The sequence below is a fragment of the Pipistrellus kuhlii genome, unplaced genomic scaffold (genome assembly GCF_014108245.1).
Source record: "Pipistrellus kuhlii isolate mPipKuh1 unplaced genomic scaffold, mPipKuh1.p scaffold_m20_p_5, whole genome shotgun sequence".
Lineage (NCBI taxonomy): Eukaryota > Metazoa > Chordata > Mammalia > Chiroptera > Vespertilionidae > Pipistrellus > Pipistrellus kuhlii.
In genome coordinates, this window is record NW_023425551.1 from 15,047,238 (window position 1) to 15,064,492 (window position 17,255).

General features: G+C 41.1%; 1 protein-coding gene across 9 annotated transcripts in view; it reads left to right on the forward strand.

Moving 5' to 3' along the window:
• Positions 1-15,877, forward strand: part of L3MBTL3 (L3MBTL histone methyl-lysine binding protein 3) — an 86,326-nt gene extending 70,449 nt beyond the window's left edge. For 7 of the 9 annotated variants that reach the window (XM_036414309.2, XM_036414314.2, XM_036414311.2 and 4 more), the window contains 4 exons: positions 6,414-6,490; positions 9,368-9,537; positions 9,753-9,815; positions 14,071-15,877. In XM_036414309.2, coding sequence (XP_036270202.1) covers positions 6,414-6,490; positions 9,368-9,537; positions 9,753-9,815; positions 14,071-14,214 — 454 coding nt within the window. In that variant the 3' untranslated portion in view covers positions 14,215-15,877. Of the gene's footprint in view, positions 1-299; positions 758-1,567; positions 1,890-6,413; positions 6,491-9,367; positions 9,538-9,752; positions 9,816-14,070 lie in introns of those variants that run through there. The other 2 variants (XM_036414319.2, XM_036414316.2) reach the window with 2 other exon arrangements.
• Positions 15,878-17,255: the final 1,378 nt, after the last annotated feature.

Genomic DNA, 17,255 nt, shown 5'->3' on the forward strand with positions numbered 1-17,255 from the left:
CCTAAAATGAGGATATACTAGTATCACTTGAAGAAATTTACCCTAAGACAAATAAAAGTACTAACTCACAGAGTGGTAATTAGAGGTACAGAGTTCATTGACTCACTACGTGGGAAGAATACCTAGAGTTTCAGATTTTTCAAAAGCAATGATATTGTCTTAAAAATCAGCAAAAATTCTCCAAAGGATCGGTAGTACCAACTTTGCTAACTGTCTGAACTCCAGGCCGGATTTCTGGGGCCAGAGTCTCCTTAGAGCAGACGTAGATGACACTTACTGTAATTTATCTGTCATGGCAGTGCCAGGATAAAAAACAACACATCGCCGTATTTCTCATTCTGGTGACAGCCCAGCATCGGAGATGGGTGAATGGGATGGCACAGCCAGCGCCGTCTGCATGCAGTCCACATCCCCTAGCCCCTCACTCCCACTGTGGCACACAGCTGCTGACTTGCACCTGTCTCACCTGGGCCGCTCTCCTGCAGGAAGAGCCTGGGTCTGGCCGTGTTGCCCACTGTGCGGCAGGGCAGACGTGCAGGGGGATTGGTGTGTCCTGCCTTCCCTGGCAGCCTCCCTCTCTGGTGAGGGGAACTGCTTTGTAAGTAGCCTATCTCCCTCACCCCGTGTAGGAAGGCTGAGATGTGTGTTACACAGACTCCCAAGGTTTTCCTAGCAGCCTGTGCTCCTGCTGTCCAGGGGGTAGCCAATATGGCAGGGAAGCTGTCACTGCTGTCCCTTGTCTCCCTTCCTCCCCCCCTCCCCACACACACAAAATCTCCCACAATGCTATTCCTCACCTCCCAAGTAAACCCCTTGCAAGCAAATCTTTGCTTCAGGGTCAACTTCTGGTGGTACAAACGGTCTCTTGCTGAGTCAAAGGGCATTAAAAAAATCCCAATTTTAGCAAATTATTTAGAAAGATGCAAAGAAAAGGTATTACTCCTGAGTGGGAAATTACATCCACGTGAGCAATGCTGATGGGAAAAGAAGACAGAAGTAATCTGATATTATGAGAATCACCTCGTTTGAGAGCTCTATTCAAAGTGTAACCTGAAAACAGCAAAGAAACAGGCAGTATTATTTGAAGGGCCACCTCACAGGCCATCTGCTCAAGACAGACTCAAGACTTCCCCAGCAGCGGGTCCCAAACTTGGCTTCACACCAGATTCCCTGGGGCCTCACAAAATTCAGATTTGGCAGCCTGGCCCACCAGAATCTTCCAGGTGGAGCCTGAGAGTCTGCATTTTATTTTATTTATTTAATTTTTAAAAAATATATTTTTATTGATTTTGTACAGAGAGGAAGGGAGAGAGATAGAGAGTTAGAAACATCGATGAGAGAGAGTCATCGATCAGCTGCCTCTTGCACACCCCCTACTGGGGATATGCCCGCAACCAAGGTACATGCTCTTGACCGGAATCAAACCCGGGACCCTTCAGTCCCCAAGCCGATGCTCTATCCATTGAGCCAAACCGGTCTCGGCATGTGAGTCTGCATTTTAAAAAGTGATTTGGGAGTAAATTAGGGTCTTAGAATTTAGACCCTAATTCTGCTTCATCTCTACCAGGCTTGTTTTTTAAACAATGCTGCAACCCCAGCATCTTTTCTCTCTGCCTACAACCATCTCCTACTAGCTCGTCTCTCAACCTGCCGGCTTCAGGTTAACTCACTTCCTCAGGGACGCTTCATAGGCTCCTCCAGACTGGAGCTCAGGCCCCTCATTCCTCGCTTTCCTGTCTCACACGAGACACCATTGACAGTTTTCCATTCGCCTTCCCAGGAGACACGTCTTACATAACGTCAAGGCCATTGCTCTATAACCTTCTTTTTGTTCTTCTTCAACTTTGTAAGATCTCCAGGCTAGATATTTGAGGGGGGATTATTAAATGATGTAATAATTCCCCCAAATACATGTCTGCACCCTTTTATAAATTGGAGCAGTGCTCCCCAAACTGTTGTTAACTCCTGGCCCACGTAGAAAATGGCACCAGAGAAATAACGTTGATAAGGCGCACCAAGGAAAAGGATGGGGCTGCCTCTGGGAGGGCACAGGGACCAGCATCTGAGGATTGGGCATCCTGGTGGGAAGCTCCGCCCACATTAAGATGGCTCCACCCTGAGTGCTTGGATCTCTTTTCCTGCAGTGACTTGTCAAATGGATGGTCAGGTTGTGCGTGAATTCCCAGTGCACACTTAGATAGGGATGCAAGTGCACAGGCTTTCCAGCCACACGCTCATCCATCAGATGCGGAAGGAGGCGGTGCTCGCCGGGTGCTGTCAGCGAGGTGTTCTCACTTCTGCCTCCACAGCACCCCTGGCGGCCACCTGGTGGAGGAGCTTTCCTGGGGCCTGGTAACCTTAAGTCAGTTTGTTTTGCATCAGAATCACCAGATGCTTGTCAAAAGGCAACCCTCGTGGTGCCTTCTCCAGAGACGCTGATTCGGGAACTGTATGGTGCACCCCAGCTCATGTTTAGCAAGCACCCCAAGTGATCTATAACCCGGGCTTCGAGAACCGTTATGGAGTATAAATACCTTCTCCGGAGTAATAATTCACAATGTGTTACCTGCTGAAGAACATCGTCATGTAGCCCACACAGTCTTATTCTCATGAAACCTATTCTGCAGCTGTTCGTAATTATGTTTCTATATTAGGTGCTAACTCTAGTAAAAGTGACTTAATGTTTTAAGCTCAGAGTTAATGTTTTAACCACAGAAACGCAATAAAGCATTTAATAAATACCTGCTAAATGCTTGTGTTACCTTGCAAAGCAAGTAAGTACCCAGTGCTGAGTGCAGTGAAAAAATTCAGCCTGTTCAGTTCATTATAGGTCATTAAAACGGGCTTTCATGTTGTAGGACCTGTGTTTCCACTCTGGGAATTACATAAAGCAGCTGTAGAAATTGTAGCTATCGCTCTGATTTATGTTTTCAGGATGACTCAGATTTGTCACTCACACCAAGAACCAGTCTGTTCAAGAAGGGCTCTATTAAACAGACAGGAAACAAGCTAACATAAAAGATGAACTAGAAGCATATACAAATTTATTTACTTTTCAAAAACTATAACATCAAGTAGAATACACTTAGAGCCAACCGTGTTAATGAATTTCAAAAGGTAATTATGAATCTTCAGGAACTTTTTTTTTTTTTTTTTTTTTTTTTTTGCTTCAAAAGATTTTCTGAGCCCGAGGGCTTGACACTGCTGATTAGAGAAAGTCATTTCTATGAGTCATTCCCTGCCTCTAAAGTCTCTTCCCCGCTTTTGACACCTGGAAGCCAGATATGGGTTAGGAGCTGTGGAAGTTTTAAAATATTTCAGCCCTCGGGAATCTCATATTTATGCAGTTATTTGTGTACACCAAAGAGAAGCTCAGTTTTAGTAAAAACACTCAGTCCTGATGCCAGTGGCTCTGGCACCAAGGCAGCGTTGACAGTGAGAGGAAGAGACCATTGCACGTTGTTGCATGCCCCTGAAGTCCTGGGACAATATAACAGGTTCTTGTTTTGTCTCCTCCAATAGCACTGATGGCTGACCCAGGACACTCTTATATACAGTGGAAAAGCAGGGTCTTTTCTGCAACAACGTGGAAACAATGCAGTTTCTTTTTTTATACCTGGTCTTTATTTCCCAGATCTCACTTTATCGCTTTCCATTTTATGGGGATTGATTAGCTTCATGGCTGGACTAGGTTTTCTGGAATGCATTTCTTGCAACTTGATAATATCCACTGTATTTTCTTATTATATTCCTTTTCTTCGATAACAGGTTCTTATGCTAAATTATAATTTGATAGGCTTATTAATCACAATGTTATATTTTTAGTCATTAAGTAAATAGTAAATCATATTTACCTCTCCTGGGCAACGTTTTATTAAAATTAGTGCAAATGTATCATCTCAAAAGGAATTTAATTTTATTTTTTTAAATATATTTTATTGATTTTTTACAGAGAGGAAGGGAGAGAGACAGAGAGCCAGAAATGTCGGTGAGAGAGACCAGCCGCCTCCTGCACACCCCCCACCGGGGATGTGCCCGCAACCAAGGCATATGCCCTTGACCAGAATCGAACCCGGGACCATTCAGTCTGCAGACCGACGCTCTATCACTGAGCCAAACCGGTTTCGGCAGGAATTTAATTTTAAAAACTCTATTCGGCTGTTATCCATAGACATAAATTTTTTCTTTTGTTATTGTTGTTAATCCCCCACCGTAGTATTTTTTCCAATTAATTTTTAGACAGAGTAAAAGGGAGAGGGAGAGACACAAAGAAAGAAGCATTGATGTGACACATCGATTGGTTGCTTCCTGCACTCATCCCTGACAGGGCTGCAACCAAGGTATGTGCCTTTGATCAGAATTGAACCCACGTCCTTTCAGTCCACAGGCCAACACTCTATCCACTGAGCCAAACTGGACAGAGCCATAGACATAAAAGTTTTAATTCCCACTGGGTTAGCTGTTTTTTGTGAATCCTTTTGAAGATGGCATCCTCCTTGTTGTGAAGCTGTTCAAGCATGGTCCCTTCTTCATTTGCACCAGATGTTTTAGGAACAAGTCAAGTACTCTTTTATAATTCCTTTAACATATAACCCTGAGGTTCTCATTCTCTGAGTTTTTGCCTGTGAGTGATATCAGCCCAGAAATTAAGTGGGGGAGAGAGGAATGCTAGGGACATGCAAGGATATATTCTTTTAACGTTCAAAACAGAAACTTCTATGTTTTTTACATTCACTCTGTCTCCCATTTGTTACTGGGGAGTACAGGTGCTTTTCAGCTCTTAATATAGCCCCATGATATTAGAATAAACTGTCTGCGAAGAGAAAGGTGGGCTTATTTTAAGCCAAACTAGTGTTGGATTTAGAGACATTGGCTTAAATCTCTACAGTGAAGCAAAATCATTGATTGTTTTATTATTCTTTTTAAATGGAACTGATTGAATCATAATTGCTAGGGGTTGCTGTTAAATAAGAAATAAGTAAACTTGAGGAAATACAGTTGTTTGCATTTAGATGCCATCCTGTTATTACGTATTTACTCTTCTAATGTTTGTTTGGTTCATATTTACCACAAAGCATAATTAGAGTAAGATAGTAAGACATCTAAAGCCTGACACATAATTACAGAGGGGAAGAGAATGCTGACTCATAAAGAATACATTTTCCCATTTGAGTGGAATCGACTGTCTTAATTAAAAGCCTGAAGAGTACTCTTGAGTAAGATTTTAGCTATGATTATATTTCAATTCAAGCAAAAAAAAAAAAAAAAAAAAAAAAAGTTGAAGTAAGCTGGTTCTTGAAAATTCTAAAATTCCTATATTTCAGGCACTTTTCTTGGTGCTTAGGTACATTAGTTCATTTAATCTTCATAATGCTTTCCAAGGGTAGGTGTTATTATTACTTCCCCATTCTAAACATGGAACCTCTCTTGTTTACAGGTTACACAGCATCGTGTTAAATTTCTATTCCAAATGGAGAGTAAATGATTGCCTTTATAATGAAGACCACAAAACTCCTTTATATTTTGTTGGCATATTTGGTTTCAAATGTATTTGCCCTTTCCTTGAAATTTACTAGGGGCCTATTTGTAAGCTAACACCACCTATGAAACAATAGAACATCATGAATAGGATGTTATAAAGCACCACTGTGTAGGCCAGCACCATCACCTGGGTAGTCCGAGGCAACTTGAAAGTGGGATTTGGTTTGAACTCAGAATGGAATAGATTAGGTGGGAAAATGTTAAATATCTGAAATGTAGCTTTAAAGAAAATAAATAGTGTGTGCCTGGTTCTCTTTAAAGCCATTTTTGTCCCTGACTTAACGGCAGAGCTATGAAGTAAGATTGTAATATGTCCATTCCATTTTATAGCATCCTTGTCAGGCTTAGATTAGCATGAGATCATTCCTGGTCAGAAAGAATGGGATCAGGTCAGCCTCTGCATTTGAACTGATGAAGCCAGGCAAAGCTTCCTCGAATTTTGATTCTCCTGAGCCAATCTCAGCCTCAATCCCAGATCCTGGCACTGAGTAAATATAGTAAATTGATTAAATGGTATGGACATTAAAAGCATATTCTATCTTTTAATTGTCTTACCAAACAATACAAGTAAAATTCCTCATGAATGCATGTCTCAATTTGAAGTTGAATTATTCAATAGCTACATTTCCCAGAATAATTCATCTTAATATCATTCTTAGCTTTAAAATTTCTTTTCTGAACAATAAATGAAAATTGTTCATGAGGAAATGGACATTTAGGTGTTATTAGCATTAATTGCTTCTTAGTAGAACTAAAAATTCTTTCTAACATTTAAAGGGCACCTTTTGTTTTTTAAATTAAGAAAAACAATTGCTGAGATGCGATGCTGAACAAACTATTGAAAAGTCTTTGTGTGTGTTTTATTTCTTCAGAGATCAGCATGCTGATGTCAGAGAAGAATTCGAAGAGAGAACAGAAAGTGAAGTAAGGCCGTCACACGAAGCCAGAGGTAGTCATAGTTGTCTCCTATTATGGATGGGTATTACTAGTCAGACTCAACAATCAAAATTCAGGCTTTGGCAGTCCTTGTATATTAAAGATAAACTTTATTTGGTTGGTTTGTTCCATTATCATAGGCAGTAAAGTTTACAAATACAGCCTTAGCAGGTTTGACTCAATGAATAGAATATCGGCCTGCAGACCGAAGGGTCCCGGGTTTAATTCCAGGAAGCATCCACATCAATTTTTTTCTCTGCCTTTCTCCATTAACTCTAAAAATCAATAGAAAAATATTCTCAGGTGAAGATTTTAAAAATAAAAGTATAAATATAGTATATAGTTCATAATTCTGTAGATTGACCTGCGACCTATAGTTCCAATCTCTCATATATGTTCCATATTGTATGTAACGTTTGGATAGGGCATTCTGTTTGGTTCTTGTCCATACATTTTCTTTGGTATTGTTGATGTCACTTGCTTCACATATTTTAAACTCATCTAAGGGTGTCTAATGAATCCCAAATAGAATTAATATGGTCTTAATACCACAAATGAAAATTACTTGAATGTTTTAAGCTGTATTGGAGAAAATAATGGGTCCTAACAACTTTGTCAAAAAAAAAAATATTACAATGGTTTGGCTAAGTAATAAAGTCATAATGACTGTTAGCCATAATATAGATTCTATTTATAAATTATACATAGCTATATAATTATTATTTGTTTATATAAGAAATTGTTTAAGATTTTATGATTATGACTAGAGTGCTGGTACATGAAATTCATGCACAGGAGGGTGTATCCCTCAGCCCACCCTGCACCCTCTCCAATCTGGGACCCCTTGATTGATGTCCCAGTGGAATCGGGCCTAAATGGGCAGTCGAACATCCCTCACAATCCAGGACTGCTGGCTCTCAATTGCTCCCCTGTCTGCCAGCCTGATCTATGCCTAACTGCTTCCTTGCCAGCCCGATTGCCCCAAACTGCCCTCCTCTGCAGGCCTGGTCTCTCCCAACTGCCCTTGCCTACAGGCCTGATCGCCCCCAACTGCCCTCCCCTGCCGACCATCTTGTGGTGGCCAACTTGTGTCCACATGGGGGTGGCCATCTTTATTTTTATTAAAAATAATAATAATAAAAACTAACTGGTGCATGTTTGTATCTTTGGCTCAACATAGACATTCAGTAAAACAGGATGAGAACTTAAAACCGACTATATGAGATTCATTGAAAGGACTGTGATGGGGTTTTTTAAAAACATTTGAAGAATTGACATGTTTCATGTGGAGAAGATATATTTTTCTATAAGAGCTCACCCAAGTAGAACCAGGGCCAGTGGCTGTTAGTTCCAGTAAGATAGATTTTCCTTTTTCTATTCAGCATAGGGACTTGGTAACATTCAGAGCAATTCAAAATTTAGGCTTGTTTAAGATAAAACTTATAAAAGAACTACAACAGACCAGTGGGAAATGTTTTAAAAATGTACAACAGAAAACATCGCATAGGAATAAATTTAACAAAAGATGGTCGTGAAAAATGGCAAAACATTGAGAAGATATATTAAAGGAAACCCAAAGAAATGGAGGGGTATGCATTGATCTTGGATTGGGAGACTCAATATTATGAAGATGGTATTCCTCACCAAACTGATCTATACTTAGTGGTAATTTTAATCTAAACCCTTGCAATTTTTTTACAAGCTGATCCTAAAATGTATATGGAAATGCAAAGGGCTAAGGATAGTCAAGGCAATGTTGAAGAAGACCTATAATAGATCACAGATCTCAGCACACTTATAAAGTGATAGTGATTGAAATCTGTGGACTGGTGTGAAGATCCAGCGGAGCAGAGCAGAGTCTGGCAAGCGGCCCTGCAGGAGTGTGATTGATTGAAAGGGAACACAGGGAGGCTCTAGCGGGGCGGCTTTATGCTTTCTTGTTCCGGGCATCTTCACTTCGTGGAAATGCTTTATGCTGTCTGCTTATGATTTGCATGCCTTTCTGTAAATCTTACTCTTCAAGGAAAAGACCTTGAAATATTCTTAAAGATGCAAAATAGCTTAAAATATTCTCAGAGATTAAAAAAAAGCCTTTAGCTAACCATTTGGCAAAGATTTGTGGTGGAATTGAATGATCGCTGTAGCTGAGCTAGTGTGCGGGGGAGAGAGTGTGTGGGAAAGGCCCTTTTCTTCTCAGGGGCTTTAAGTAAGCAGTTGCCAGAAAAGATTTCTGTTCCAAAGGATTGTAAGGAGACGATTATTGACAAACTAAGAGTTTCACGGACATAAATTAATTTGCTAAAAAAATGGGTATTTTAGGAGAGCAGCAGTAAACTAAGCTTGGATTCAGAAGACCTAGCAGATAAGCAGAATATTCTGCACTTTAATTTTGATCTCCTCAAAAGAAGACTGACAAAAGCATTTGTCTTTCTGTTACTTTTGTTGCCATAATTTCATATCCATTTCAAAACATGTTAAATTGGCTGTTTAAAAAGCCAATGTGATTAACACTGAAAGAACAGACCAAGGCTGAGATAAGAGAAGAGAACACAGTGGCCAGACCTGAACACCCAAAGCGGCAAGAAAAACAAATACAGTTTCCTAAGTTCAGAATTACGAGTTCTAAGGCAAATATCATACCTGAAACATGGAATGTTATAGTGACACGTCTTCAGTGGGTGATGTAGCAAAGATGTAAGTTGAATTTAGTAAATTCAACTTAATTTAGCAAAATTTAGCAAAGATGTAAGCTAACTTTCAGGTGAGCTTCAGTAAAGGCAAAGGAGAGTATAATTACTCAGGGACTGTATGTTGAAAGGAACAAATGAATTAACTAGAGCCTCGCCCTCAGCTTTTCAGAGAGTGATTTTCCATTTGTTCCCATCGACAGGTGCCCGAGAAGAACCCAGTGTACCGCAGGCACAGCGTCGGTCGGCTGTCTTTCTGTCCTTTAAGTCCCCAATCCCATGTCTGCCCTTGCGCTGGGAGCAGCAAAGCAAGCTTCTGCCAACTGTGGCCGGAATCCCTGCCAGTAAAGTTTCCAAGTGGAGCACAGATGAGGTATACTTTATTTCCTTTGTCTTCCAGGAACCAGATATGGGAGTACCCCTGACTTAATGAGTGGACGCGGTGAATGGGGTGTGCTGCCTTTTTTCCTGAAAGATCAGAAATTATTCCTAGAGAAGCAACTAAAACATATAGGTACAACAATTTGAACCTGAGCATTTAAAATTCCGACCTCTTTTTAAACTGGAGTTTTGGTCTTATTTTGACAGGTATCAGAATTCATACAGAGCTTACCAGGGTGTGAAGAGCATGGAAAGGTATTTAAAGATGAAGTAAGTGTCCCACTAAATTGCAGCCTGTAACTTCACGGGATCAGAGCACTGACATGCAGTGGAGGGTGAAATGTTTTGCATCGGCAGAGAAGGAAAGAGATGGATTATGTTGAAATTGGCAAGTCGATAGAGAGTTGTCTAACAAGCAGCATTAATCAGTTGTATAAAAATGTCTTTGTATAAACTTAGGTGTAAAGGAAATGTTTGTGCCACTTTATAGTGCCCCAAAGCTGTAGCATTAGACTCATTACTTAAAAAAAAAAAAAAATGAACACAAAAGCTTAATAACATGCATTTATATAGTTTATAGTACAGAAAGAAACAATAAAAAATGGCATAACATTTTATTTTTAACTAGACCCGGTGCACGAAAATTCAAGCACTGAAGGGGGGTCGTTCAGCCCAGCCTGTCCCCCTCACAGTCCGAGAGCCCTCAGGGGCAGGAGGCAACCTGGCAATCAGGGAAAGGTGACACCTCATCACACCTCTGCTGCTGCCACTGCCTGCAGCCAAGCCTCGGCCAGCCCTGGGTACCTGCGCCTCAGGCCAGCCCTGGCTGCTGTCTACTCCTTGGGCCAGCCCTGGGTGGTTGAGGTGCTGAGGAGCCTGGGGGACTCTGGAGGCAGGCACACGGAACTGATGGGACTAGGCACTGCCATTTTGTGGCTGTGGGCATTGCCATCTTTGAGGGCATGGCAGTCAATTAGCATATTGTTGTTGTTGTTAATCCTCACCCGAGGATATTTTTCCATTGGTTTTTAGAGAGACTGGAAGGGATGGGAAGAGAGAGAGAAACATCCATGTGAGAGAGACACTGTTGGGTTGCCTCCCACACTCGCCCTGACCAGGGTCAGAGATTGAGACTACAACCGAGGTACATGCTCTTCACTGGAATTAAACCCGGGACCCTTCAGTTCCTGGCTGACACTCTGTCCACTGAGCCAAACCAGCTAGGGCACTATTGGGTGTTTTTTGTTTTTTAAAACATAGGGATTCTAGCTCGCTCTCTCTCTACCTCCATCACTTCCACTCTGGTCTGAGCCACCATCATCTCCCACCTGGATTAAGACAGTACTTCCTCCTCAGTTTCCCTGCTTCTATCGATATTTTTGCTCCTCTACAGTCTCTGCCCAGCATAGCCAAATCATGTCACTCCTCCATACCTATCCTTTCAGTACTAAGTCAGAGGAAAAAGCAAAGTCCTCACCAGGGCCTACGATCTGACACCCAGTGCCTTCTCACAGCTCCTGGCCACATTTTCTGCTCTGCCCCTTGCTTACATTTTCCATACACTGTCCCTTGCTGTCCCTCAGATTATCCAGGCACACCCAGCTCTTCCCTGGACCTGCCGTGCTTTTCCTCCAGACGTTCCCATGGCTCACTCCCTCTGTTCCGATGTCACTTTCTCTGTTAGTCCTTTCCTGACCATCCTGCTTCACATTGCCACCTGCCCCACACATCCATTTCTGCCCCGACTGCCCACTCATCTCCTCTGACCACCTTTTAGAATTAATTACTATTAATTCATTTCTTATTAATTAATTGTGCTTACAGTCTTCCACTACTCAAGTGTAAACTCCTCCACAGAGAGTTTTTATTTGCTTACTTGCTTGTTTTTGTGTGTTTTTTCCTTTGCTGTATGTCCAAGAAGAGTATTTGTAACATAATAGATGCTTAGTAAGTTTTTAATGAGTGAATATACTCATGTTTTTACACTCTGGGAAAACATTCATGCTGCTGTGGTGTGCAGAGTGAAAGCACTGAGTGCATGGTGGGAAGAGCAATGGAATGGAAGGTGGGAGCCCCCGAACTCCAAATCCTCCTCCTTAGTTTTGGGCCTTTAGCAAGATACTTAATCTCTGCAGCTGGATCAGCCTGGATGTATTAAAAAGCAACAAATGGAAAATAAACGCCATAATACATGGCAGTGATTCCTGTTCTTAGAAAGTACTTTCTCAGTTAAGTTTGCCTTCTCCCAACCGAGGCCTATCCTTATGGCCACGCATCAGAGCAGCTGTATATAATAGACTGGTATTAGCTTCGGGTGATTTTTTCCCTTTTCAGTGTAACCTTAAAAATAATAATCTACCGAAACTTTATTCCACTCCAGCTTTCAGATCTCAGCCTCACTGCCCTCTGAATGATCCTATTCATAAGTCATTCATCATGTTAAACTCTTACGCAGTCTCAGGAGACCCTGTAGAGCCCAAGGTTATAATAAAACAGTTCAGTCTTTGCAGGGAGCTCTTTGGGAAAGGGGTGCTAGCTGACACTTTGATTCAGGATTTGGAAGATTTCTCTCACATCGTTCATTCTGCTAAGGTCTGCCGTGGTTAAGTGAAGTGTTACTACACCTGCCTCTCTGGTTGGCTTTGCTTTATCAGAGGGCTGTCATAACAGAAGCTAATGACCAGAGCAAATGACTCAAAACACATTAGGACATTTCTCAGACCTGCCACTTAATAGGTCTTACCCTCAGAATTTAACATTAGAATGTCTTTCCTTCTCCTTTAAGACAATTGACTGTTTCCTTGCCAGAAAGTAGCAACTTTTCCCACATAATTGTTCATTGATGTGATAAATAATGAATATATCTCTTACTAGTACTGATTAAGTATACAGACAGTTTAGATTTACAAGTGTTTTTATTTTATTTTCAAGGATAGAAGAAAATCTTCAGAAACAGCTACTTAGTTATACCAGCCTTTATTTAATGGTCTGCTTACAGAATTTAGAGTAGTAGTTGTTTGTTAGGGCTGTTATAACGAAGTGCTATGAGCCTGTAGCTTTAACAGCAGAGAGTGCTGTTGCCCGATTCTGGAGGCTGGGAGTCTTTGACAAGTAGGTGTCGTCTTCCCAGGGCTGTGAGGAAAGGACCTGCTCCCAGCCTCTGTGCTTTGACTGTAGATGGTGTTGTCTTCAACCATCTCCTTCTCTATGTCCAAATCGTCTGTCTCTATCCAAATGTCCCATTTTTATAAGGACACCTGTCATCTTGGATTAGGGGCCAGGTAGAATCTAGTATGACCTCATCTTAACTAACTCCATCTACAATGACCCCGTTTCCAAACAAGATCACATTCTGACCCTGGATGGTGTGGCTCAGTTGGTTGAGTGTAATCCTATTCACCAAAAGTTTGCCGGTTTGATTCCCAGTCAGGACACAGATCCAGGTTGCAGGTTTGAGAACCAATCAGTATTTCTCTCATATTGATGTTTGTCTCTTCCTCTCTCTCTTTCTCCAATCAATAAAAACTTTTTCTAAGAGCACATTCTGAGGTTATTGGGAGTTGGGACTTCAACATGAATTTGAGAAGGACACAATTCAACCCATAATGGTACATCACTGTCAATGTTTCCAATGTGCTCTCTAAGGCAGAGAACAAATGTGTGATTTACTTTTTGTACAAAATAGGAAAACTGAAAAAGAAGTGAATTGATTTCTTTTAAGATGGTGGAACAAGTCACATAAAAAGACTCCACTCCTTTGCTCTGCCCACTAAAGTAGACATCTTCATAGAATTGTATCTTTGAACCTCAAAGTACGCTATTCTGCAGGAGCATAGTCTGTTAGTCTTAGAGGAGATGCAGACTGAGAAAGGGGGTTTCTCATGGTTACCCAAGTAGAGGAAGAACCAGTATAGATTCTACAACTCTTAACACCAATCTCATGTTCTTCCAATTACACTCTCAATTGCCCTTATTACTAACTGCCTTTCTTTTGTATGTGAAGAATAATTATGGCCACTCTAGAAATGTTATTTTTCTGTTTGTCTTTTTTTCTTCATGGTGGAAGACTAATTTTTAAAATAATTATTAGCATGTGGCTGATATGTTTGTCTGAAGCCTTTGATTATAGCCACAAATATCTGTGTACCTATTTTCATCTCTAATTTTAGACTAAAACCTGTGATGATAGGAGCTGAATTTGGTGATAGGAACTGAACACACTTTACCAAATTCTTCTTAAGTCAGCACCTCTGAGTATTCATTGGAAGGTATGGGCACCTTCCCTTTTTCTGGGAGCCAATTTCTCAGATGAATGAATTTTTACTCTACCCTCGGTCCACATTTGCTGTGTTGTTGTAGATAAGAAAGATCCATTTACCACAAAATGTTTGTTCACCTGAGCTCTCCTTGTCTGTGCCGTTTTAGTGTTGCTGTATATAAGACAGCCGATAATTTAAACTTGATTATTCCCCACAACACAATATCCAATTAACTCACCGTCTTTTGTCTTTTACTCCCATTTCAGCAAATTGATGGAGAAGCATTTCTGCTTATGACACAAACAGACATTGTTAAAATCATGAGCATTAAGCTGGGCCCGGCTCTCAAAATTTTCAATTCTATCCTGATGTTCAAAGCTGCAGAGAAGAACTCTCACAATGAACTTTGAAGATGGTGAATTTTGGATACCATCAGCTTTCTGCTTTAAAGCTCATGTTTTATTCAAAGCACAAGGACCATTCTAACTCCTCAGTGAGAAGTCTCCAAAACTCAGAAGAGCAATGTGATCAGATTATTTATATTCCTCCAGAGACAATGTATATGAATTCCTAAGAAAGTGCTTGAGCTTTTAACCAGGTACTGTCTAACAACAGTCATCCTTTGGTTCTGTTCACTGAGCTAAATTTATCTTTGTAAATCTTTTTGAGGCTGGGGGTGGGGGGAGGTGGGAGGACAAGGGGGGCTTCATTAATTATTTATGGACAATGGGGGGCAGAGTATGACTTTTTGGCATTTTGTAAACATTGATGAATTCTCTTTCATGTACACTGTTTCTTTTTCAATACTTTCAGGAATCTTTTTTATATAATCAAATTTCAACCTAAACCAAAATAGTGTCTAAACCTGGCTAAGTTCAGCCAGCGGGACAGGTTGGTTATCTGTATTGTTAATTCTGTGCCATATTTTGAATTGCAACATTATGCTAAGTATAACTTTGCAAGTCATGATATTGCCTAACTGCTTGTTATCGTTGGGGCCGAATCGTTGCAAAAAAATCACTTTTCCTTAAATCTATGTTTTTGTTTTTGCTTTTGCACGTATTATGAAATGTTAAACAAATTAATTTCACCAGCATCTTTACTATAATTACCAAAAATCATGTATATAAGTAATGGAATTGAAAAATAAAATATATAAGCATAAATAACTTAGGGGATGCCCTGTGTGCTGGGCTCTTGTAGAGTCCAATGTCATGGAATATGCAGTTACATGGGGGGAGGGGAGGGTTGTAAGGATCTGAAACTATTTATGAGATTATCGTGAGCTTCTCTCTAATTGTCATTGAGGTGCTTTTCAGAGATCGGTGAAGGGCTTGTTCTGTCCATAGAAACACTAATCCCTAAGCAGCTCTGTCCCAGATCTTGCAGTGTCCTCCAAACCCGAAGGTGCTCCTTCAGGGTTGGCTGTAGAGAGAGGCGTGTTGAATTGACCGAGGAGGCAAGGTATGAGGGAACAACACCAGCAAAGATTCTCAAGGCTCACAGACCAGGGAGGCGACTTCCCAAAACAATCACTCGAGACCCTCCATGTTGGAGAGAGCTCCCCTCGCTGTGTGAGCATACGGATGCACTTTAAATGAAAGCCCTTGATTACCTACACCGTGGTAGCTGGTAGCGTTTCTTTTGCAAGAATGCATTTCCAACAGAAAGATAAATTATTTTGTCAGCCTTTGGATGTAATTTCAGGACTGAACATGAATTCAAGGTCTATCTTAAAAGTAGAAAGTAGGTTTGCAGCATGCTGTCTGAATTCTGAGGAAGTTGCACCCCTCTTCAGTTGCTCTTTTTTTTTCTGGTGTAGAATTTCCTTTCCTGTCTCCCCCTTTCCTTCCCCAGTGGAGGTCTGTTAGCAGTCTTTTGCCTATGTCATCATTCCAGGTAAAAACAGGGTCACGATATCTAGTGTTCCTTTCTTTCTTTGCATGAATCTGCTTCAACAAGTTTTGCTTTGTTAGTTTTCGTTTCCCTTTTTTATGTTTTGTTCAGAATTTGTACATTCAAATTGCACTTGTTATATCTGACATGAATGAAATAAAATCTTAATTGCAGATACTTCTGTACATATGTGTGATTTTTAAGAAAACTTACCAAGTAGGAGAACAGGAACAACATCAACCTGGGATGGTGTCACATGGGTACCCACTAGCTGTGTAAAGACTGCATGATTGAGAATTGTTTGTCCAACTATGTCCCAGCTGATGTGAAGAGCAGCAAAGAATTCAAAACTGAAATATACATAGCCCATGAACACAGACAATGTTGTGAGGAAAGCTTGGGGTGGGGCAGGGGCTGAGTGGAAGGGGCAAAGGAGGGGGCAATGGGACATCTGTAATATTGCCAGTAATAAAAGGAAAATTCTATTGTTATGTCAACCATTGGGGATTTTTTTCTTTTTCTTTCTGGTTTAAAGCCTATAAAGCAAAAAAGACTTTTAAATCTCACTGGATTCTAAGCAGCACGTTATGTTAGAAGTAAGGCACTGAGCATCCTGAGAGTGGAGCAGTGTACCTCGTGAAGGGGGAAACCATTCCCCTTTCCCCCTGGGGATATACACACTCAGACTTCACCAAGGAAGTGGGGGTCATGATGGCAGAGAAGATTCTGGAAGGAGAGAAGCAGGCTAGGGGTAAGACACCAGGGGGGGATGGGGAATGTGGAACTGGATGGGATCTTCTCCACCTAAAGTCATTTTCAGACATTTCAGGAAACACTGTGCGAACCCCTGGCTGCCATTCTGCAACCTTTTGATTCTGGAGAGTCAGCCCATGGGTTTGTTCAGTCTCGTGGTCAGCAAATGTAGCTAGTGAGCCACATGCAGCTCTTTGGCCCCTTGAGTGTGGCTCTTCCACAAAATACCACGGCCTGGGCGAGTCTATTTTGAAGAATTGGCATTAGAAGAAGTTTACATTTAAAAAATGTGGCTCTCAAAAGACATTTCCATAGTTGTACTGTTGATATTTGGCTCTGTTGACTAATGAGTTTGCCGACCACTCGGTTAGTCCATCAACACTGGATATTTACCAAGTGGCCAGGCACTGGACACAGAAGCACCATAAAAAGAGATGATGAAGCTTATGTGAATCTGCATATTTGGAGCCAAACTTCAACACAGTTCCCATAGACCCACCACCATCCCTTCGCCCAGCTTAAAGGAACAAAGAGGCTTTTCTTCAACTTCAGCCATAGAGATCGCAGACCTCCAAAGGGAAGGAAGCTTTAAGAACTTGGGAAAAATTAATTTGCAAGAAGAGAAATAAAACCAATCATGAAATTTAAAAAGAGTGTGTGTGTGTGGGGGGGGTAATGAGGAAAATAGAGGAAAGTTCATAAGGAACAGAGGCATATTCTAGTGAAAGGGAGAAATGAAAACTGGAATAGGAGCTAATTTGTGGGAAAGTGACATGTGCCAAGTACTTCTTCCTGCCGATTC